Below are 24,593 nucleotides of genomic sequence, written 5' to 3' on the forward strand. Positions count from 1 at the left end.
AGAGGTCTAAGTGTACGCGTTGGATGACCAGTTACTGGTTATTAGCAGGGATTTCCTTTTTTGTTGTATGATATGCAAGCCCTTCACCTTCAGGTACTTAGAATTTTCTAATCTTTAAAATTGTAGGATTGACTATTGGTCTATATCCCAAAGAGATCATAAAAAAAAGGACCTCTATGTACAAAAATATTTATAGCAGCTAATTTTGTGGTGGCAAAGAATTGGAAACTGAGGCCATGGCCATCAGTCAGGGAATGGCTGAACAAGTTGTGGGATATTCATGTAATGAAATAGTATTGTGCTATAAGAAATGAGGAGCAGGTAGATCTCAGAAAAATCTGGAAAAGATTACAGCACTGATGCAAAGTGAAATGAGCAGAACCAGGAGAACATTGTACACTGTGACAGCAACATTGTGTGATGATCAACTATGATTGATTTAACTCTTCTCAGCAATACAGTGATCCAAGACAATTCCAAAAGACTCATGATCAAAAATGCTATCCACATCCAGAGAAAGATCTGAATGCAGATCAAAGCATATTATTTTTCACTTTCCTTACACTTTTCTTTTTTTTCATGTTTTTTTTCTCTTTTGTTCTGTTTCTTCTTTTACAACATGACTAATATGGAAATAGGTTTTACTTGATTGTATATGATTTACTTGATTGCACATATATATCAAATTGCATATCATCTTCGGGAAGGGGGATGGGAGGAAAGGAGAAAATTGGGAACTCAAAATTTTATATAAAAATGAATGTTAAAAATTGTCTTGACATGTAATCAGAAAAAATAAAATACTATTTAAAAGAAAAAAATAAAATGAGATTGGGCTAGATACATGATCCTGGAAGTTGCTTCTAGCTCTAATAACGTATGAAAAATTCTCTACATGGGGTTGACAGGAAATATAGATATGAAACTGCTAAATATCAATACAAAACAGTATGTGACTGAGTCCCAAGTGAGGAACATAGGCAGGAAAGGCTATAGGAGGTCAGAAGATCAAATGTGAGCCGATACCAGTTGAAAAATTTTCAGTGTATTTACACCTCAGAAACTGCCAAAATGCTACAGCTCAGGGCTCAGTGGATTATTTTATTTATTGCCTTGACTTAAGAAAGTGACAGAGAGGGTTGGCCAGGTAGCCCAGCGAGTAAGAGCACCGGCCCCAGTGTCAGGATGACCTGGGGATCGAATCCGGGCTCAGACACTTAGCACCCACCCAGAAACACCTGGCCGTGAAACCTTGAGCAAGTTACTTAACCCCAATTGCTTTAAAAAAAAAAAAAAAAGAAAAGGTGACAGAGAAAATGCTGATGCAGATTAAACTTTGAAATGTGTTGCACATATGTTCTTTTCTTTCCAGAGAGATGGAACATTTATCAGCACACTCCTGACTGAGGCATTTGGAGAAGGCCTCCTGGAGAAGATAACTACTTGTGCTGGGCCTTGGAGGAAGAGAAGATTTGGATAGGTAGATGCAGTAGGGATGGAAATTCTAGACCCAGGAGCAGTTTCAGAGGCAATAATAAGCCCGGCATTTGCGAATACCATAAGCAAACTAGGATGACCAACTCTGATAGACTTCGCTCTTCTCAGCAATGCGAAGATCAAAGACAAGTCCAAAAGACCACGATGGAAACTGCTGTCCGGATCCCGAGAAAGAGCTTTAGAGTCCGAATGCAGATGGGAGCTTACCATTTGCTCTGTTTTGTTGTTTTATTCTTCTTTTGCATGGTTCCTCCTGTCCGTTCTGATTTTTCTTTAGACTAATGTGAAAATATGTTTAATATGGATATGTAGAGCCTCTATCAGACTGCATGCTCTTTTTGGGGAGGGAGGAGGGGAAGGAGGAGGAGAAAACTTAAAACTCAGAATCTTATAGAGGCCAACGTTGAAAACTAAAAATAAATAAATTAATTTAAATAAAGAAAATAAGCCTGGCATTTTAAGAGTCAGAATGCCTTATGGGCTAGAAGCAGATGGTTCACACGGTACATTAATGGGAGAAGATGTTATGTAGTCTAACATTCCTCCCCAATTGAATGGAAAAGGCAGGAATTCCATCCCATTCGACAAACTGAATCCACTGTACAACATTCTGGACAGGCATATAAAATACAGAGAATTCAGGTTAGGTATTTGCAGGGCAACGTGATGAAACGTCTTATATTCAAGACTGAGAATGAATTTTCATGTTTTATGTATGTATGAGGCAGAATGATTTAAAGAGCCCAGGGACTGCCCCTGTGCAGAGATCAAAGAATCAGAGATCGTGGGTGAGGCAGACTGAGATTACTAGCTGGGGGGGGGGGGGTAACAAGACATTCTTCCTCTTGGCCTCAGTTTCCTTATCTGGAAAATGACTAGATGGGCTCTTCCATTCCTTCTAGCTCCTTTATTCCAATTTTTCCTATCCTTGGCAAGAAGGCACACCCATTGAGAAGCAGGGCGAGGTAGTGTAATGTGCTGTATTCTGAGGCAGAGGAAATGAGTCAAATTCTGACAGTTACATAAAGCCTCCTAGAAATCCCTACCCATCGTTGGTCTTCAATGGCCTTATCTGCAGAATGAGAGTCTCCAAGGTCCCATTTGGGGCTCTCACCTGGCTTCGTCCTCGTGGGCCACGTTGTGCCTCCCGGAGCCCGGACCACCTGCCCCTGGAGGGCCCAGCCCCGAGCTCCATCACCCCAGACTCTGCTTAAGGAGCTGGAGGCAGATTCTGCCTTGGAATGCCTGGTTTTGTTCAAGATGGCCCAACAGCAGCTGGTGCTTGCAGCCCTTCCTGATCCCCCACAGCTAGTGCCTTTCTTCCTGCCCAGGTTAACTCGTGTCTGTTCCGTAAGCACTCATTTATGCGCATGTTGCCCTTTACCGCCTTAGAATATCAGTGCCTTAGTCTGTTCTGTTAAAGACTGTAAACATTTTTAATTGTTCTGCATGGTTTTCTTTTGAAGATTGGTGTAAGAATTTTGACTTTTTTTATTTGAGATAAAATATCAGAATAAAAATTAAATAAAAAGAATATCAGTGCCCTGAGAGGGACCGCTTTGATTCTGTGTCTATATCCCGGCACCCGGCACCAGAGGGTAAGCGCTAGTAAGCGCTTAATAAATGCTCGTTCAGTTAATGGATTGACCTTTGAAGGCTGAAACAAAAGTATGGCAGCGCATCCCTGGGCACACGGTAGAAGCCTAAAAGGTGCTTGTTTCATCTTGACTTTTTTGTGTCCCGGCCCTCTGCGGCAGGCTGGTAAAGCCTATGGGCCCCATCTCTGAAGAATGGTTTTGATTAATAACGACAACTCAAGGAACCCGAGTACACGGAAACTCGGTTATCAGAGCATCGGTTAAGAACCTCCACCGTGCCATACGATGTTCAAAGACAGCTCGGAAGACTCCTGATGGAGAGCTTCCACAACAGGACTGATGCACGTATGACCCATATCGGCCTGCTCGGGGGAGAAGGCGGAGGAAGGAAAATCGGGAATTCAGGATCTTATAAAAATAAGGGCTGGAAACTCCATTTACGTTCATTGGAGAAAATGAAATGCAATTCACTGGGGGGAGGGGAAAGAAGAACGTCCGCAGAGAAATCGGGAGAGCCGCCAGCGCCCGGGGGCCGGGTTCCGGGGCAGGAGCAGGGGGCCGCGGGCCCTCCCGGGACGCGGGGCCACGCCACGGCGGCTTCCGTCCCGGCACAGGCAGCGGCGCGCCCCTCCGCCAGCGGAAGCGACGGCGCCCCAGTCACGTGGGGACAGGAGCTGGAACGTGGCAGAGGGCGGGCCGCGGGGCGAGCGTGCCCGGGGCGTCCCAGTGCGCGGCGGGGCTCTGCCGGAGCCACTGCCGGGGCTCGCTTCCCCCAGGTAGCACCCGGAGTTGTGGATGGTGAGGACGGCGGCTGCAGCAGGAGAGCGGGCGGGGGTCTCCGGCCACTGTAGCTGCTGCCCTTGGGCCGGTCTCTGCCAAGCCCGGGAATCATGGCATCTCTAGTCCACACAGTCCAGGAGAATGGGCGCATAGCTGCCGGGCTCCTGCTCAACCTGCTGGTCTCCATCTGCATTGTGTTCCTTAACAAATGGATCTATGTGCACTACGGCTTCCCCAACATGAGTCTGACCCTGGTGCACTTCGTGGTGACTGGGTTGGGCTTGTACATCTGTCAGAAACTGAACATCTTTGCCCCTAAAAGTCTGCAGCCCTCCAAGCTGCTGTTCCTGGCCCTCAGCTTCTGTGGCTTTGTGGTTTTCACCAACCTCTCGCTCCAAAACAACACGATAGGCACCTATCAGTTGGCCAAGGCCATGACCACCCCTGTGATCATAGCCATCCAGACCCTGTTCTACAAGAAAACCTTCTCCGCCAAAATACAGTTCACCCTGGTGAGTAGCTCCAGCTCCGGCTGCCGGAGGGACTCTCCCAGCCGCGCTTCCCTTGGCGGCGCCCTTGAAATTGACTTCCTCGGGAACTGAGAAATGAACGTTGCTACATTGTATCAGTTTGTGTCTTCCCTTTGCAGGACCCGTGACTCAGGGCCAGGGGTTTCAGCTGCTCATTGGTTATTTGGGGGAAGAGCCCGCTTAGGGCTTCCCAGGGCTTTTCAGTAACAAAGAAACATCCCCTACAAGAATCAGGGTGTGTAATTATGTTGTGTAGGACCCCGTAGCATCCTGTTTGCATCGTGACAGACCATTAAGGTCCCTGGACCTTGGAATCCAAGGGGACTATTCATCTTGGACTTTTGAGAATTTACAGAATTGTCTGCGTACACCTTAATAGCGGTCACTCTCCCTTTGACCATTGTTTAAAAAAAGTGTTTTCAGTAATGCCCTGTCTTTCTAACTTATGTTGAAAAAAATGTGAGTAGTATATTTTAATCTGAAAAAGTGGGATGGTCAATAAGACCATTTTTAAGAACTGAATTATTTAAAGAGGTACATAATTTCCTGTGTATGAGCATTAATATACATCCATTTAAAATCTCATAAGACTGTTAAAAATGAAATTTGAATCTCTGATTTTGTTTAATTAATATTTACATCTTTTTCTTTGCAGATACCCATAACTTTAGGTGTCGTTCTAAATTCTTACTACGATGTGAAGTTTAATTTTCTCGGAATGGTGTTTGCTGCTCTTGGGGTGGTAGTTACATCCCTTTATCAAGTGGTTGGTAATTTTATTATTTCTTTTGTGCCCTTTTAGCAGACTCTAATTTTTGAAACTATAAGCCAAGGATAACATACAGATTAGACTATTGGAAAGAAAATCTAATTTTAAATGTTGTTGGATGCAAAGTGAAAAACAGAAAAGAGGCAGAAAAACATATCTGGTTAGGTTCTATAGCTGGAAGTACTGGTTCAATTCACATTATGATGGAGCATGCCTTTGTATGTATCATGAAGTATAAAGAAATTTAAAATTAGTTTCTCAAATCATGTTGATGTTACAACCTATAGATTAACTTCATCTCATAATCTAGGTAACATGTTAATAAAAACTCTGTCAGTAAAAAATTAACTTTTTATCTGCATGGCATATTGCATAGTAATGGCAAGCACTCAGTAAATATTGTCACTTGATATATTTTGGGCAAGGGAGTGTCCTGTGAAATAGAAGTCTCTGTGCTAAAAACTCTGTCAGTGGAATTTCTGAGTATGTCAGCCTAAGGGATCAGATTCAAAATCTGTAACATTTAAATTAATGTTTCGAGCCTTCCTTCTGACAAAGACCTACAAATTTATTTTTTGGGGGGGTCTTTTTTGGAGGGGAGAAGGCAGGGCAATTGGGGTTGACTTACCCAAGGTCACATAACTAGTAAGTGTTAAGTGTTTAAGGGGAATTTGAACTCAGATTCTCCTGACTCCAGGGCCAAGTGCTCTATTCACTGTGCCACCTAACTGTCCCTAGACCTACACATTTAAAATGAAGGCATCAATTTTGTGAGAAGCAGGAAACATGTAGTAGTAAATAGTGATCCTTCCTCACTGGGGCTCAAGTCCCTTCTCTGACAGTTTTTGCTGTGACTTTGGTTGAGTCATTTAACTTCTTAGTGCTCTAGGTAACTCTAAAATTTCATGGCAGAGAAGTTATAGACCAGCATGATACAGTGAGTTGTTTTTTTTAATCAGTGAAATCATCTGTCCAGGCCTCAGCCTATCATTTTGTATGGTTAAGACTTCATTGGTATCGACCTGAAATAATGCATTTTTTGGTGCTCATAGTTTCTGAGGCATTGTAATACCCATGTCACCAAAGGTCCAGTGCATTTTAAAAATAGGGGATGAGCAGAGTGGACAGTACAATTCAGACTTCTTTGTATTAATCTACATACTTTGGCTAATTGACTCCCATGTTCTTTACACATCAATTCTATTCTGCTATTAGTTACTAAAGAGAATGTTCAGAGATGCTTAATTTTGTCATTTATAAAAATGATAATATTTGGGAGATACTTGAGTGGTGCCAAGACATTGTGTTCTTTTCATGAAGTGAAATAAATTAGGAATTTAATTCTCCTATCTTTTTTTAAAAAAATTAAATGTTTGTTAACGTCTGCTACATTGAAATTTATTATTGTATTCATTGTACTCCCATAGAAAATGCAGCCCTGCTTCCAAGAATTCTCTTCCAAGTCATTCTCATAATGATCCTTCTGCTCGTGTAACTAAGACCTGCCATGGGTCACAATTAAATTCTATAAAAGGTAGTCTGTGTAGGGAATCCTGCTTATCGAGGACCCAGGAGCCAAAACACTGATTAGGATATTTGAAATGTCATTGAGAAAAGGCTAATCCTTGGGCAATTTACTGGGGAAAAGTTAATGCCTCACAGTGAAGTCATTTTCTTTACAGAATAGTTGTGATCCTGCAAAGTTTACTGTAAATCAGATCATACAGTCCTCTTTCATCCCACTGATTTCTGAGATGTGTTCCCACTTGTCCAGTTGATAACAATGAAAGGAGGGTAGAATGGGAGATCTGGGTATCAGTGTTGAGTGGCAGTGAGAGGCAGCCCACCTGACCAGCAAGCTACAGACGTTGGTACAGAGGCTGGGGGAAGGAGAAGGAGATTGATTATGACACACTTCTGTGTAGTAATAGGCAAACAGCTGGGGAATTAATTCTTAATACTGTACTGTTCATTAGTTAACGTCTTTTGAGATCCTATTTCAGATTTGTTTCCTACCTTTCTATTTCTCCTATTGTGTATTTCTGTAGATAAAAATTCCTCTAATAGGGATATACTTCATAAAAAAACAACTGGGAAACTCCCAGCATTTGTCAGATCTTGTTTTAGAGTCATTAAACATTAGAGTTAGATGGCCTGTAGGTGACCATTTATTTAAATAATTATAGCCATCTTTTTTTTTTCCTCCACTCAGTTTCTCTCTGATGCTTCATGGTGGCATGAAGGTGACCAGCTTCTCTAGAATCAGTACCAGTGATGCACAAACTTGGGCCGGGCCTGCCTAGCAGAATAATCTTTGTGTATAAGGCAGCAAGGTGGCTGTCAGATGGGGCTCCAGATTTGGAGTCAGGAAGACTTTAGTTTTAAATCCTGCCTCAGATACTTACTGGCCATGTAACCTTGAATGTCTAATTTATCATCATCTGATGTTCGGAGGTTACATACTGAAGCGACAGGGGCACTGGCAGTCCCTAGGAAAAGAAATTGTTTCCATCATATACTGATTTCCTACAACTAATCAAGGCATTGAGAAGTCCATCGTTGCCTCTACTGGGAGACGTGGGAGAAATGAATTTGTCTTTTGACTCCTGTCCCATGCCATTTTTAGAAAGGAATGAAGAGAGTCCTGGCTCTACCATCTTCTCAGTGTCTCTTTCCATGAACTCCAGTGATCATTGGTCCTGAAATTGTCCCTTCTTTTTCCTTTGGTAGATGAGGGATTGACCCAACTTTTGAATCAGAAGCATATTTTTTTAAAGTATTTTTAATCCTTACCAACTAAAAACCATCAGTTAGATAAGTCTTCGGTTCCTTCCTCCAAAGAACTTATGTGCTTTTATTTATTTTGTGTTTCTTCATCGATTTATAAGGTCACAAGGCATGATGGGATATGTAGGTAAAATGGTAGCCAGCTTCCATCATTGTGCCCATTTTGCAATGTTGAGTAATGAGAAATGTCTTATTTCCGTGTTAAATTCCTTTTATCTGTTCATTTTTAGTGGGTAGGAGCCAAACAGCACGAGCTGCAGGTGAACTCTATGCAATTGCTATACTACCAAGCACCGATGTCCTCTGCCATGTTACTAATGGTCGTGCCCTTCTTTGAACCTGTATTTGGGAAAGGAGGAATCCTGGGACCCTGGTCATTTTCTGCCCTGGTAAGTTGTTTATTTTTGAGTAGTATTCATATTCACAACTAAAATAACAAGTTAGGAACATTTTACAGAATGTCCATTTTCTTACCAAGGATACATCTTTCATTAGAAACTGAGGTTTAGCCCTGCTTTTCTTGATCATTTTTGAAAGCCTTAAGCTCCTGAAATAGACTACAAGTAAAAGTATATAGATGAGATCTCTGAGTAAACAGAGTGGTTATCACAGAGGTTGTGCACCCAGTCTTCATGGCAGAAGCCCTCAAGGCCTCATTTAGAACCAATTGATGGTTCGAATGGTACAGTAGTGCTAGATTTCCCAGTGTCCAGAGGAGTTAAAGCAGCGAGTCATAGGGGAAGGGTAGATTTGGGGCCATTACCGTAGATGCAGCTCAGTGGTGAAGTGAATAGAGTGCTGGGTTTGAAGTCAGGAAGACCCAAGTTCAGGTGTCATCTCAGACACCCAATAGTCAAGTGACCCTTGGCACAGTTGAGTGACCCTTGGCACAGTCGAGTGACTTCATTGCTCTTTCCCTCATTTTTCTCATCTGTAAAATGGGGCTAATAATGGCACCTACCTCCCAGGATTATGAAAGGCTCCAAATGAGATAACATGTACAGTGCTTTGCAAACTTTAAAGTACTATAAAGTCCTATATGTTATTTTAGGCATGCCCTTCAATAGCCCCAAAAGGTATCCTTTCATAATAGAGTGTAGCTCTTTCATTATGGCTTAAAAAAATCATTGATGTTCACCATGATGGCCTTGAATCATTAAGAAGTTATATTCAGCCAGACACTTAGCACCCACCCAGAAACACCTGGCCGTGTAACCTTGAGCAAGTTACTTAACCCTAATTGCTTAGGGGTAGCTAGGTGGCTGAGCGAGTAAGACCACTGGCCCCAGAGTTGGGATGACCTGGGGATCAAATCCAGGCTCAGATACTTGGTACCACACCCAGAAATAACTGGCCTTAACAAGGTGTAACCTTGAGCAAGTTACCTAACCCCAATTGCTTAAAAAAAAGAAAAGAAAGAAATTATATTCAGCTGTCTTGGGGAGGGAGGGGGGGAAAATTTAAAATTTATGAAAGTGAATGTTGAAAACTAAAAATAAATAAATTAACTTACCGTGTTTCCCTGATAATAAGACCTATCCCGAAAATAAGCCCTCCCCCCAAAATAAGCCCTATTGAGATTGCTACTGTAGTGAAGGTGATCCCCTGCGCTACACTACATTACAGTACCCTCTGTATGCACCGTCCCCCCCCCCCCGTGAAACGCACGCCGCGCTCCGAGCTGCATCCAATCAGAGCTGCAGCAGTGAGCGTGTCATCCTGTTCTTTATTGAATTCATTATTGAATAAAGGTACATTTTTTTGTTCACATTTACCTGTTTATTAAAATTGCTGTCAATGTTCATTAAAATAAGCCCTCCCCTGAAAATAAGCCCTCTGATGTTTTTCTGTCCAAAAAAATAACAAGACAGTGTCTTATTATCAGGGAAACATGGTATTAATAAAAAAAAACCAAAACCATTTTGAACTGAAAAAAAATATTTTCAGTATATTCTCTTTAATATGATTAGAGTGTATTTCAAGAAGCTTTCTATATTTAAAAAATGGTTAAGGATGGGGTAAACTTTAGTGATCTAGAAATTTCATGATTTCCCCAATGATGCTACATGAATGAGATGTCACTTACATAAATGGAATAATTGGAACCAGAAGTAGGCAAAATAAGAAACTATTTAGGATATAATAAAAATGACAGACCCTGTTAAAGTCAACAAGCTTTTGTTAAATACTATGTCCCAGGCACTGTGCTAAGTACTGGGAATAGAAACACAGACAAAAAGAAAGATCATCCTTGCCTTTGTGGCAAGGGAACACAATGCATAAAAGGGAGCGGAAAAGCAGGGGGGTTTGGTGGGGGAAGGGAAAATACAGGGCACAGAGGATGCCTAGTGTAGGCCTTTACTAAAAAGGGAAGTTCCAGAAGGAGTTCACCAATGGGAAAGGGGGACTTGTTCTAGCAGTTGTGGTGGTGTAGCTGTTTGTTTCGTCCCAAGTCCAGTGAATCAAGATGGCGGCTTCAGGCTTCTGCCAGACAGGATGTCTAGCACTGAGTAAATGTGTAATAAATGCTATTTTACTGACTAATCTCAAAATCTGAAATAATTATACCAAACCTGTGTGACAGGAAATTGGACTGAATTTTTTTTTTTTTTTTGGTGGGGGGAGCCTGGTTAATTTACCTTCCAAGCTATTTCTCCTCTGGTTCCCTCTAGGGAGCTTCCACTTCTGCCCATTTTCCACTATCTTCCCAATGCCCTTTGTACTTTCTCATCTTTGTGCTTTTGCTCATACAGACACCCCTGCCTGGAATGCCCTTTCCCTTCTCTCTGCTGATCCAAATTTTATCCATTATTGAGATAAAATACAGGTCAAAGCCCACCTCTTCCAAAAAGCTTCCCCTACCTGCCTAAGCCTCAAGTGAGCTCTCCCCACTCTGAACTCCTAGAGCATTTAATTATAGTTCACTTAGCTACTGTGTGCTACTGTGTGACAACCCTCTTGTCATTTTCTTTAACTGTTATTTAAATTTCATTTCGGTTTTTAAGTTTTATGTCTTTCCAACTAGATTGTCATTTTCTTTAACTGTTATTTAAATCTCATTTTGGTTTTTAAGTTTTATGTCTTTCCAATTAGATTGTAACTTTTTTTTTTTTGCCTTTTTTGGAGAGCAATTGGGGTTAAGTGACTTGCCCAAGGTCACACGGCTAGTTTTGTGTTAAGTGTCTGAGGCCGGATTTGAACTCAGGTCCTCTTGACTCCAGGGCCTGTGCTTTATTCACTGCGCCACCTAGCTGCCCCCAGATTGTAACTTTCTTGAGGGTAGGAACTATGTCATATTATTTTTGTTCCCCATAACACCTTGCATGGTTTGATTGGTACGCAATAAATATATTTGTTGATTTCATTTAAAGAGAAAAATTAGATCCTGTGATTAGGATTTTCATTTAATTTTAACATTTTGCTTTGGCTTTGTAAGCAGAGTTGGATTTCCATATATAATAATATTTTCCGCAAATATTTTACAGAAAAATTTCCACTCTCTTACTTCATGAAGGCATGGTGGGGGATCTTGGATTCTCAGATGCTGTACCAGTAGAGCTGAACATTCTTCCTGGTCCTTCAAAGCTGGAAAGGCTTTGACCATAGGCTCAGTAAATTGGCTATGAGTGTGTTGTCCAAGCATTGCCTAGCTAAGTCCAGGGCAGGCAAGTGGGAATCCTTACCAGAAAGTTGGCCACAGCATCTTTTTAAAATGTTTCCTAAGGTGTGTTGGGGATGTGATCTTGGCTGTTGGAGGGAGAACCCAGGAGAGAAATCACAGATCTTGAAGAGTATTGGAGTGTATTATAATAGACATTGTCCATTCTTTTTAGTGATCACTCAATTCTGTCCTGACCAACTTCAATTTCTTTTTTGTCTTGGAGTTATATTTGAAAGTAATCAAAAAGATGACTCAAGCATGTTTGTGATAGCATTATGATTGTACTATTTTAATGACATTCTCTTTTTTTCCCCCTAGTTTATGGTGCTGCTGTCTGGTATAATAGCCTTTATGGTAAATTTATCCATATACTGGATCATTGGAAATACTTCACCAGTCACGTATCCTTTTCAATGATGATAGTAACAATTTTTAAAGTTTCTGTGGCATGTTAGGATTTTCAAAGCACGTTTCATGTGTATTATCTTATTTGCTCCTCGTTAGAATCTTGTAAAGTGGGGAGAGTAGAATATTACCCTCTCTTTACAGGTGGAGGAACTGAAGCATTAAAAGGTAAATGGTATAAAGTCACATAGAAAGTTGGTGGTGGGATTCCTGATTCATCATCATTGTAATACATATTGTTGTAATTATAAGTATAAAATACATAATAAAGTGTTATTATCATAATAACCAGCATCTGTTACAGTCCTTTTAAGGCATTTGAGCCTCACAACAACCTTAGGAGGTTGGGGCTATTATGATCCCCATTTTACAGATGAGGAAACTGAGGCAGATAGAAATTAAGTGTCTTGACCTTACTTGAGACAACTGAACTCTGGTCTTCCTGAGTTCTAGTCCAGCTCTTCATCATCTAGTCCATGACATAGCTGCTTCAAAGAGGTTTTCTACACATCTGTGGATGTTTTTATGTTTTCATTGAAAAGAACCAGTATGCATTCAGGTATTTTTTAAAATATTTTTTTAAAGTCTGCCCAGAAAAATGGGCTGTGTCGATTATATTGTGAATGATAACAAAAATAATGCTACTTGGTAGGCATTTCATATTTTTCAAACTAGTTCAATCAGTCTGACCATTTTTTTTCCAGTATGTAGTGCAATAACAGATTTAAACATAATTCTGAATTCTCCATAGTAAAAGAGTGAGGTGTGGTTGGTCCAAGCAAGTAGCCACTCCTTCCTTCGCCTCTAACCATTCACTTTAGAATGAGTTTTTGTGCTTGTGTTTTTATATGAGTGAGACTATTTTCACTTCAAACCAAATAATGAAGTCCTGGGATGTTGCTACCCAGGTTTTCCATCTTGTTCTGTTCATCTCCTTTACGACACCTTACACTATCCTAGAAGAAACTGCCTAATGTCTCAATGGTTTACAGTGTCAACTTAAGCCACGCTACTGACCTTTCCCTGGGTTGGGGAAGGAGTTTGGTAATTTGTTGTTAAAAGTTTTTCTCATAAATTTTTTTTCTTATCTTATATAAGATTATTTGTTAATGCCGAAGTTTTTCAATTTTGTGTAATCAAAGTTGTTTTATATTTTTTTCCTTTTTTTGGTCATTTTAAAATTTTACATTTAAATACAAAATGAGAAAAGAAAAAAAAATTGCCATGTACACAGCAGACCACAAGAGAGGATTCAATATAAAGCAATGAATTTCCATTTCAAGAAAATCTATATAATAAATACTACACATTGTTTTCAAAGCTGCCCAGCATTTCTTTTTTTTCTTTTTGGTTTTCTTTTGTTCTCTGCTGAGCCCTTTTTTTTTTTTTTGCTTTTTTTGGAAGGGCAGTTGGGATAGAGCGACTTGCCCAAGGTCACACAGCTAGTAAGTGTTAAGTGTCTGGGGCTGGATTTGAACTCAGGTCCTCCTGACTCCAGGGCCGGTGCTCTATTCACTGCACCATCTAGCCATCCCCGTGCTGTGCACTTTTTACTTTATTTTTTTCTTCTCCCCCCCGAAAGAAGGCTGAAGGCTACAATTAAATTAGACATATCTACATATACATAGATATCTATATACATGTGCATAAATATATGTACTCATACACATATATTCTCATGCAAATTATATAAGAGTGAATCCTGAAGAGTTAAAATAAGGTTGGGACAGTATCTTACCTTTTATGTGTCAGCATTTAGCTTAGTCCTTTGCATAGAAGAAGTTGCTTAATAAATGTTTCTTGAATTGAATTTGTTGAAGAGTCAATACTGACAATAATAGCTAACAGTTATATTGCCCTTTGAAGATCTCAAAGCCCTCTGCATGATTATATCATTTGATTCTCCCAGATCTGGGAAATAGGTACTATTATTACTTCCGTTTAGCAATTAAAGAAATAGGCTGAGGGGCGGCTAGGTGGTGCAGTGAATAGAGCACAGGTCCTGGAGTCAGGAGGACCTGAGTTCAAATCCAGCCTCAGACATTTGATACTTAGCTGTGTGACGTTGGGCAAGTTGCTTAATTAACCCCAATTGCCTTGCCTTCCCCACTCCAGAAAAACATTGAGAGGTTTTGTGACTTGCTCAGGGTCACACCCCTACTAAATGTCCAAGGTAGAATTCACATTCAAGTCTTCCTGACTCCAGGCCTGGTGCTCTTTCCATCCAGCAGAGAGAGAGCAGTAAATACGTCTGTCTGTATGGCTCACATCCACTTTAGGAGGAAGCAAGTTCAACATATCCAAGACAGAGCTCATCTTTTCCCTCCTGTCTACCTCTCTGCTGTCAAGGACAGCACTATTTTTTCACTTATCCACGTTGGTCACCTAAGAGACATCCTCAGCTCCTCACTCTTACTCAACCTTCATACCCAGTCAGTTGTCAGTTGATTCAGTTTCTGAAATATCGCTCACATGCATGCCCTTCTCTCTCCTCTCATGGCCACTGCCCTTGTCCAGAGCCTCTTATGTGCCCTTGTGCAATAGTCTCCTGCTTTATCTTGCTGCTTCCATTCCCTCCTCTCCAATCCATCCCCCGCACAGTTGCCTGAAGCACAACTCTAACCATGTCACTTCTTTGCTTAGGACACTCCATTGGTTCCCTCTTGCCTTAAGGATAAAATACTTTGAACTCCTCTGTTTGGCTTTTGATGCCCTTTAGAGTCTGACCCCAGCCTACTTTCCAAGGCTTAGTACCATTACTCTCCTTCATACATTCCATGTTCTGTCTCAGACGTGGTTTGTTTTTTCCATTTTATCTTTCTTCAAATAACAGAACTTTATATTCTGACCTTTCTATCTCCTCACATATTGGGGGAGAGAAAGAAAAAAATCCTTATGACCAATATGTATATTCAAGCAAAACTAATTCCTGGATTAGCCATGTCCAGAAAAATGTCTCAGTCTGCATCCTATGTCAAGAAGTAGGTAGTATGTTTTTTCATGGGTTTTCTGGAGTCATGGTTGCTCATTGCATTGGTCAGAATTCTTAATTCTTTCAAAGTCATTTTTCTTTATGATGTTATTGAATAACTTGTTCTCCTGGTTCTAGTCACGTCACTCTGCATCAGTTCTTACAAGTCTTTCCAGGATTCCCTGAAACTCTCACTTTCATGATTTGTTACAGCACAATAATATTTCATTATGTTCAGACACCATAATAGTCATACCCCAATTTATGGGCACCCCTTTGGTTTCTAGTTCCTTGGCACCACAAAAAGGGCTGCTATAAATATTCTTATATGTATAGGTCCTTTTCCTATTTCTTTGATAGCCTGGAAATCCTTAAACTTTTTTTTTTTAAAGCAATTGGGGTTAAGTGACTTGCTCAAGGTTACACGGCCAGTTATTTCTGGGTGTGGTGCTGAGTATATGAGCCCGGATTTGATCCAGGTCATCCCGACACTGGGGCCAGTGCTCTTACTCACTGAGCCACCTGGCCGCCCCTGAGCAATCGGGGTTAAGTAACTTGCTCAAGGTTACACGGCCAGGTGTTTCTAGGTGGGTGCTAAGTGTCTGAGCCCGGGATTCGATCTCCAGGTCTTCTCAACACTGGAGCCGGTGCTCTTACTCGCTGTGCTACCTGGACGCCCCTAATCCTTAAACTTTTTATGTCATGGGACTCCTTTGGCAGTATGGTTAAACTTACGGACCCTTTCTTAGAATGTTTTTAAAAAATATATATATAGGGTTACAAAGTAAACTAATTATGTTGAAGTATATAATTTTTTTCCCCAACCAAGTTCACAGACCCCCTGGAATATGTCTAACCAACCTGCTTTACTTGCTATTCCCCATTCAGGACATTCCATCTGAATCTCCATGCCTTTGCAGAAACTTCCCTGTGTCTGGAATTCATTCCCTCACTTTCACTTCTTAGAATCTCTAATTTCCTTTAAATCTCAGATCAGACACCACTCTGATAAAAAGGCTGCCTGGATTTCTTCACTTGCTAGTGCATACCCTCTCTTCTCCCCTAACCTCACTCCCCCACCCCCCCAAAATTGTCTCCAGTTAGTATACTTTGTAATTACTTCTCAGGGATATGATTTTGCCCAAGATAGAAAGACACCTGGAAGGCACTGCTTTTGTCTTTGTATCTCCAGTGCCTGACTGATGGTGCTTAATTAATAATGCTTATTGGGTGAATAAATGACTTGTTAAATCATGAAAGAGAATTCACCTTTAACCTAATATAGATTGGTGACAATTTCACTCAGGAGTCCCCATGGTTCCATAAACATTTGAAAATGATAGTCTGTGTAAATTTCAGTAATTGGTATAATAGCAATTTGAGTGCTTTTTTTTTTTTTTTAATAAATGGATTCATTTAAGTGTGTCAGAAATGTTCATGTCATCCTTAACCAAAACTACAGGTATAACATGTTTGGACACTTCAAATTCTGTATTACCTTATTTGGAGGATATGTTTTATTTAAGGATCCACTGTCAATTAATCAGGGACTAGGCATTCTATGCACATTGTTTGGCATTCTAGCCTATACTCATTTTAAACTTAGTGAGCAGGAAGGCAGCAGGAGCAAATTGGTACAGCGTCCTTAAGGGAGTTTTCACAGAGATGATATGATTGCCTCAGGCAGTTTAAAAGTGTTGCCAAATGTGCACTGATTTTTTTACAATAAGCAAAAAATTAATTTCAAAATCCAACACAATAAATTCTACTACAGGATATAAAAATAAAGCATATTTTTACATGTTAAAACTGATTTTGAATTTTTAAATAATCGTTTTCTCAAAGCAAAGGTGACTCATATTGAATTTTAGAGGTCATCTTTTTGACCATAGAAGAGGATGGCTTCCTCCAATTAAGTACATCAAAATTAAAGTTGACATAGTAACACTAAAGGAGTTTTTGCCAGTACCATATCACAACTATGGTTTATTTTTGTTTTTTTGTATTCATGCACTAAGAAACATTGATGGCACAGGACTGTTTTCCAGAATGTAAGTTTTCATTTAATATAGCATCTATCTTATCACTGGTAATTTCTCATCGAGTGACATATCTATTTTTACTCTGGGCAAAATCTTAGGATTTGAAATTCTGCTCCTGGATTTGTTTTAACTTCAGGATTGTTTCATTTGGAGATGTCAAATTGAGATTGGAATCAATAAGATGACGAAGACGAATTTCAGTTCCAAATTAATTATGTTTTGGGGAAAAAGTTCATGTAGAGGGAGGTAGGTTGTTAAGAAATTGAAGCTTTCTTATATTGAGTCTTGCTCTGAACCTTTTTAATTGTATACTTGGTCCAATGAAAAAAAACATACTTTTTAGACTCATGGAAAAGGGCCACCCGGGCTCTAAACAGAAATGAACCAAGTGTATAATGGAAATAACTATAGCAAGGGTGATGGTTGTAATGCTGCCAGGCAGAGTTGGTAGCGTTTTCCCATCCCCCGTGGCAAACGAAATTCCAAGCATTTCAGAGCTGTAGCTCTTGATGTAATAGGGATTGCCCAGGCTCTAAGGATGCCCCCATCTCCCTTTGGTATCAAAGATCAGTGCCTACCATGTCCAGCCTAACAAAGGTGACAGAAGAATCCGAAGTAGCAAGTTGAGACAGAAACTGTTCAAAATCTCAGGAATATCTAGGGAGAAACGAGGAAGAAAGATTGGAAAGATAGTAATTTGACCTGGAGAATAATTTGCATTGTACTTTTCTATTGGCAATTTGTGATTTTTTTTTTTTAATCTTAAGCATAGAATTGTGTCTTCTGGAAGAAAAAATGAGCAGTAGAAAGAACAATTGTTATATAATAAGGGAGAAAAATATTGTGCCATGTACTTAGGATAACTAATAATCTATACTGCTTGAAGTAGGAGCTTATATAGAGTGTTTTAAGCTATTAAGGCTTAAAACAGCACTAAGACTTTTAGGGCACCTTGTATAAGGTAGATTAATGATAATAACTCTTTCATGATAAAGGGAACTGGATATTTGTTTTCTTCTGTAAGAATTATTTCCCTAAGCATTGTTATTTGTTTGGGGTTTGTTTTTGTTTTTTACTTTTTTTCCAATTGCATGTAAAAACTATTTTTAATATTAGTTTTTTTTAATTGTGAGTTCCAAATTCTCTCCCTCCCCTGCCTCTCCCTAAGACACTAAGCAGTTTGATAGAAGTTCTGCATGTTAAGCAGTGTTATTGCGAGATGCAGTGTGGCATCGTAGATAGAGGGCCTTGCCTTGGAAGCAGAATATACCTAGTTGGATGACCTCCTGACACATACCACCTGGTAGACCCGGGGCAGGTAACAACCTCTTGGTGCCTAAGACAATACTTGGATTCTGGATCTACTTCTGAAGAAGGAAATTGTGTACCAGGAGTTCTTTGCACTGATGCATTTTAGAAATTTTTTTAATTAAAAAATTTTAAATTCAAATTTAATTTTAAAATTTAAAGAAAATTTTTTTAATTATTTGTATATTTTGAGCAGCAGCAGCTTTTTAGAACCAAGGGCTAACTGAAGTTATAGTCTGTGTTGGACCAATTTGAACTGTGTGACCTCTCTTCGAATCTATTTTGATAGCTTTTCAGCTGCAGATCTGTTATGGTGTTTATTTTTGTATTTGTATTTTTTTTAAAACATTCTTTGGTTCTCCCCAATTTATGGATCTGTTTAATTGTATTAAGCATCATAAAGTGATTTCTACAGATCTATGTTCTGCATAAATTTGATTTTTAACATATGTCATGTTAAAATAAAGATAAGCTACTGGCTCATGTTTTCAGAGCAGTGATGATGAACTGTAAATTCTACACTATATGCACTGATTTGTGCTAGGCACAAACTCTTTATCGTAAATAAAAGTGTGTGGGGGGGTATTTTTAGGGTTAGGAAATATGACTGATGCCAAAGCAATGGCAGGAGGTGATGGGGGGGGGGATGTACTATATAAATATAAAAACAATGTTAGAAGCATATGATGTAATCTATAAGAACTTTCTGCACAGAAGATAATCTAAATGATATGAAGATGGAAAAAGGCACTTGAAATCCAAGATGGAGGACAAGGCAGGAAGGCCGTGTACTGGAAGACACAGTGGACAGAGCTCTAACCTCGGAGACAAGAAAATCTGCATTTAAATTCCTGCTTCAAAAACCAGCTGAGTCTGACACAGGAAAACACTTCACTTTTCTGAACCTGAGTTCCCTCACCTGGAAAATGGGGATGATTGCATCCATCTTACAGGGTTGTGAGGGTCAGGTGAGGTTTTATAAAAGGCTCTGCAAACTTGAAAGATTTATACCAATGTGAACTATATTTTGAAGACTTTTGGTTACTTACAGTGACTAGAGCTGTCTTTAGTCACAAGATAAACAGTTTCTATTTGGTAAGTAAAGCTTGAGGCATTTACTTTAATTTGTAGCAATTAAATGATCCTCAAGACCCCTGAAGCTTCTCACAGGTTCTGTAAGGCTAAAAGGAAATGCGTGTGTTTATCTCAGGATGGTGTGCCTAGGTCCAAATAGATCCAGTCTAGTTGAATGCAATACTTGTCTTCCTATTTAAATAGTATTTCAGGGAAGAAAGAGGATATGTTCATCTGTCCAAAAAGTGTATTCCTAGTCATCGTTAAAATTTTGGTTAAGAGTTGCCAACGTTTGGTACCTTAATGTCAGCAGACTTGTCACTTTTTAAAAGGAAGCACGGCCTTCCTTAGGTATGTATCATTGCACTTGTCACACTCATGTCTCTTCCCAAAGTTGTGGCAGTTTTTATTACTGGCATTATTTTGAACAATGACGATGTTAACTGTTTGAATAAAAAGAGAACTCCATTTTTCAAGGAAAAGATTTTGTTTTTGTGATTTTCTTTTTTAATTGTAGTCCGATTGCTGGAAATTAGTTGAAGCCATGAGAGGGCCTGAGTTTTAAAATTTAAACTGAGTTTAAAATTAAAAAAAGATTAAAATTTTTAAAATTAAAAATTTTAAAATTAAAAATTAAAAAAAGTGTGACCAAGAGCACCATTCCTCCCGGTTATAGGGGGCGAAGTGGATAATTGAGTGTTGGCCCTGAACTCCTCTTCCAGAGTTCAACCCAGAGTCAGATACTTGCTGCATGACCCTGGGCAAGTCTCTTGTTTGCTTCAGTCTCCTCATCTGTCAAATGAGCTGGAGAAAGAAATGGCAAACCAGTCCAGTATCTTTGCCAAGAAAGCCCCCGATGGGGTCACAAAGAATTGGACACTACTGGAAAAAAAAAATCAACATACTAAAACGATATTGTCAAGGAACCTCTAGCTTGAGGCACGATAGACCTGGAGTCAGGAAGACCTGAGTTCAAACCCAGCCTCAGACATTTTTCTAGCTGGGTAGCCTTGGGCAAGTCACTTAACCTTGGTTTGCCTCAATTTCCTCATCTGTAAAATAGAGACAATACTAGCACCCACTTCATAGGGCTGTCAAAAGGATCAAATGAGATAACATCTTTATAACTCTACCCCTTCTCTATAAGAAGGTCCACCTTTGGGGCAGCTAGGTGGTGAAATGAATGGAACACCAGCCCTGGAGTCTGGAGGACCTGAGTTCAAATCCTGCCTCAGGCACTTAACAACAATTAGTAGTCCTGTGACTTTGGGCAAGTCACTTAACCCCAATTGCCCTCCAAAAGGCAAAAAAAAAAAAAAGGTACATCTTTATTAGGAGGGAGCCTGGTGCAGAGCCAAAATGGTACTCAGGCCCGGCCCTGGTGCTTGCTGCCTGTGTGGCCTTGTGCTCTGGTTTCCTCGCTGTAAAATGGAGCATTTGGACTTGTCCTCTGAGGTTCTTTCCAGCTTTGAGCTCAATGATCCGGGTCATAAACGTAAATGAAGTTGTGTGTGCCCTTTGCACTCAGAAAAACTAGGCTGTGTGCTAACTAAACCATACTATAAAATGGATCCTTGCATTTCCTTTTGTTATAACAGGAGCTAACAGGTTTAGAGAGTGTTGGAGGGGAAGGGAGTTTAGGGATCATTTAATTTCTACCAAGAAAATATAAACGAAACCATAATGAATGAATCTGATTTGTAATTGTTCTTCTCTGAAGTAGGCATTGGTCAATGTTGGGCATCTAAAGGGGAGAGCACCAGCGGCCTCCTGCAGAAGATGGCTTTCAGCCAGTTCTTTGGGAGAGTCAGGGAAACTAAGGCAGAGGTGAAGGTGTGGTGCATCCCAGGCCTGAGTAACAGTCATTTTTCAGTTTTATACAGCTCTCCATGACACCATTTGGGTTTTTCTTGGCAAAGATATTGAAGTAGTTTGCCATTTCCTTCACTGGCTCAATTTACAAAGGTAGAAATTCAGGCAGACAGGGTTCAGTGACTTGCTGTGAGCACAAGTAAAGTGGTATTTTTCCGCTGTTTTTCTTTTGGACTTCAGTCTCTAAGCCTCAGGTTAAATTGTGAACATCTGAAAGATGAATCCCCGGTTATCCACAGTTGTAGCACATTAGGTGTGTGTGTCTGAGTGTGTGTGTAAGTTTGAAGCTTGATATCACATTGGGGCTCACTCACTGGAAGAATACGTCACCTGAGAACTCTTGAGAAGAAGAAGATGAGACTCTGGGTAGCCAGTAGTTAAAGGGGCCCCTGGAGCTATGAATATTAACCCAGAGGAAGAAGATGAGCATTGAGAAAACTAGTGGCAGCAGCAGCAGCAATGGGGACTTACTGAAGGAGTCTCTCAGTTGTGAAAGTGAATTGAGCTGTAGGGCAGAGACTTGCCTGAAGAAGGAGGCTTAGATTAAGTCCCTTTTAAGAGCTGATATCAGAGCATCCAGGCTTTGAAAGTGAATTAAATGACCTCATTGGTAATGTGTGTAAATATTGTTACCCTGTTAAGCTTTGTTTTCCCAGTGAAAGAAGTTGCAGGCAGGAGCAGGGAGAGCTTGGAATGGAGCAGTCCCTTCCCACACCAGTTGACACAAGGAGCAGAATCGGAGAGCTGCCTGGTTGTGGATCCAGGCAGAAGCAGTCAACCCACAGCCCTAGGCCCTGAGTGTGAAGCCACCCATGAGCAGCTTTCCAGAGGACTACTGCTGTGAACAGCTTTCAAGGTTCTGATTACATAGTGTAGCAAACTCTCTATTTATTCAATAACAAATCAGAGCAAAACATTTACAGAAAATCAAGGTACAGCATTCACAATGTTAGAACTTATCACAGAAAATCAAAATACAGTATTCACTATGTCACAATTTATCACTAAAATGGCCACATGGTTTTCACCAAAGTGATAATGTAGTTTTAAACAAAGTACATTCATGTAGTCAATCACAAAATCCTTAATTCAATCACAAAGTACAAAAGTCAAAGTTCTCCACCCCTAGGTCACAGTAAATCATAATCTCAGTCAGTGCACAGTATCCAAGTAAAGTCTTCTTTCAGCTTGACTCGAGGCTGGCTCTCAGCTTCCATGGTTCCTCTTCCATGGTCCCAGCTCCAACTGCCACCTGGGTTCAAAGGCAGGCAGCTCCCAGTTCCTTGTCCAGCTCCTTGTCCAGTTCTTCATCCAGTTTCCATTCCATATTGAAGCTCACAATGTCCAGTCCACCTCAAGTCCTTTACAGTTCCTGTTTCTGGGAAGACAAAGCTTAAGAGAGCCACAATAATATTCATGCACATTACTGGCACCATAATCAATTCACTATCTGCCTGTGAAATCAACTCAGACCCACCAACATGATCTGAGAACTCAACACAAATCATCAACATAGAAATCAACATAGACCCACAAACAAGGTCCAAGAGTTCAGTTCAAATCATCAGTAAAGTCCCAGGACCTCCAAAACCCTCCTCCAGGACTTCTGTACACATACAACTAGAAAATCCTCTTTCAGGGCTTCTAGTAAGATCCCAGGGCTTCTATACAAAGTATAACAAACAAACATCAACATAGACAGAGCAGACAGAGTGCCAGGATACCACAAGTTTTCTCCTTCTTGACTCTGCCACCACAAGAGTCCTCTTCTCAGTTCTGCTGTCTTTAGCCTGGAAATTCTCCTTTTATGTGATCGTTAGATCTTCCCCTTCCTGTTGCAGGAGTTCATGAGTTCTAGGGTTCACAAGTTGTGGGGTTCACATGTTCTGTTTCTTAACAGACTTGATACAAGGCTCAAAAGAAACTTGAACTGAAACAAAGGGTTAATTCAATAGCTGAAACAAGATGTGAACTACTTCTTTGCTTGCCATTACATTCCACCCCTCCAGGATATTTGGCCTTACAATCTCAATCTAAATGACCATGGATCCTGGAACAAATAGAGGCACTCTACTTCGTAATCCTGCCCACTACACCATAATGTAAAGCCAAGCACAAGCAGCTTTCAAGGTTCTGATTACATACTATAGTGAACACTCTATTTATTCAATAACAAATCAGAGCACAGAAAATCAAGGTATAGCATTCAGAATGTTACAACTTATCACAGAAAATCAAAATATAGCATTCACAACAATTTATCACTAAAATGGCCACATAGTTTTCACCAAAATGGTCACATAGTTTTTAACAAAGTACAATCATTTAGTCAATCAATCACTTAGTAACTCAATCATAGAGTACAAATGGTCAAAGTCCTCCACCCATGGGGTACACTAAGTTACAAATCAGTCACTATTCAGTCATCAGTCACTACTTAGTACCCTCTTTTTTTTTTTTTAAAGCAATCGGGGTTAAGTAACTTGCTCAAGGTTACATGGCCAATTATTTTTTGTGTGGGTGCCGAGTATCTGAAGCTGGAACCGATCCCAGGTCTCCCAATGCTGGGGCCAGCACTCTTTCTTGCTGAGCTACCTGGCCGCCCCTCAGTACCCTCTTAAGGGGTAGTGGTAAATACACAAGTCATCTACCCCTAGGTCACTAGTAAATTACAATTTCAGTCACTACTCAGTACCCACAGAGAGGTATTTTCATTTTGACTTGGGGCAGGCTTTCAGCTTCCCTGGATCCCCTTCCATGCTCCCAGCTCTCACCCAAATCTAATCATCTGCCACCTGAGTTCAAAGGCATACATCCCAGTTCCTTGTCCAGCTCTCCATGCAGTTCCTGCTCCACATTGGAGCTCACAATGTCTAGTCCACCTCAAGTCCTCCACAGCTTCTGTTCCTGGGAAGAGAAAACTTAACAGAGCCACAGACAAAGTATAAACACCACAGTCATGCTTCCTCTGGCAGCTCCAGCTGGTCCTCGGAAGTCTTCAGCAACTTTATTCTCAAAATCAAAATCACTTTCTCCCATTCTCAAAATCACTTTCTCCATAGAAGTTCCAGTCCAGCAGCAGCAGCAGCCCAGGTGCTCATCCCAAGAAGTTCTGCCTGTCCAACTTGTGCTCTCCTCCCTCTTCAGCCCGTTCTGTCATGTCAGCAACAGGGTTTCATACCTTCTGTTTCTTTAACAGAGGCTTAATCTAAAACTAGGTGCTAAGTACCTCTTATCATCCCTTCCTATTAAATTGGTCCTGTGCCCTCTATCTATGTATACCTGTACACATATATACT

General features: G+C 40.4%; 1 protein-coding gene across 2 annotated transcripts; it reads left to right on the forward strand.

Moving 5' to 3' along the window:
- The first annotated feature begins 3,760 nt into the window (after positions 1 to 3,760).
- SLC35E3 (solute carrier family 35 member E3) lies at positions 3,761 to 19,904 on the forward strand. 2 transcript variants are annotated; one of them, XM_069081085.1, is made up of 5 exons: positions 3,761 to 4,387; positions 5,061 to 5,171; positions 8,192 to 8,350; positions 11,941 to 12,023; positions 12,988 to 13,345. In XM_069081085.1, exons 1-5 carry the CDS (start codon positions 3,986 to 3,988, stop codon positions 13,028 to 13,030), a joined length of 798 nt encoding a protein of 265 aa, XP_068937186.1. In that variant the 5' UTR covers positions 3,761 to 3,985; the 3' UTR covers positions 13,031 to 13,345. The 2 variants fall into 2 exon arrangements, with proteins under 2 accessions (XP_068937186.1, XP_068937175.1); XM_069081074.1 differs by lacking the exon at positions 12,988 to 13,345 and adding an exon at positions 16,461 to 19,904 and having other exon boundaries at positions 3,762 to 4,387.
- Positions 19,905 to 24,593: the final 4,689 nt, after the last annotated feature.

This window comes from Petaurus breviceps, unplaced genomic scaffold (assembly GCF_028583685.1).
Source record: "Petaurus breviceps papuanus isolate PSGF00001 unplaced genomic scaffold, PetGlider_PUasm1.0 154, whole genome shotgun sequence".
NCBI classification, from domain to species: domain Eukaryota; kingdom Metazoa; phylum Chordata; class Mammalia; order Diprotodontia; family Petauridae; genus Petaurus; species Petaurus breviceps.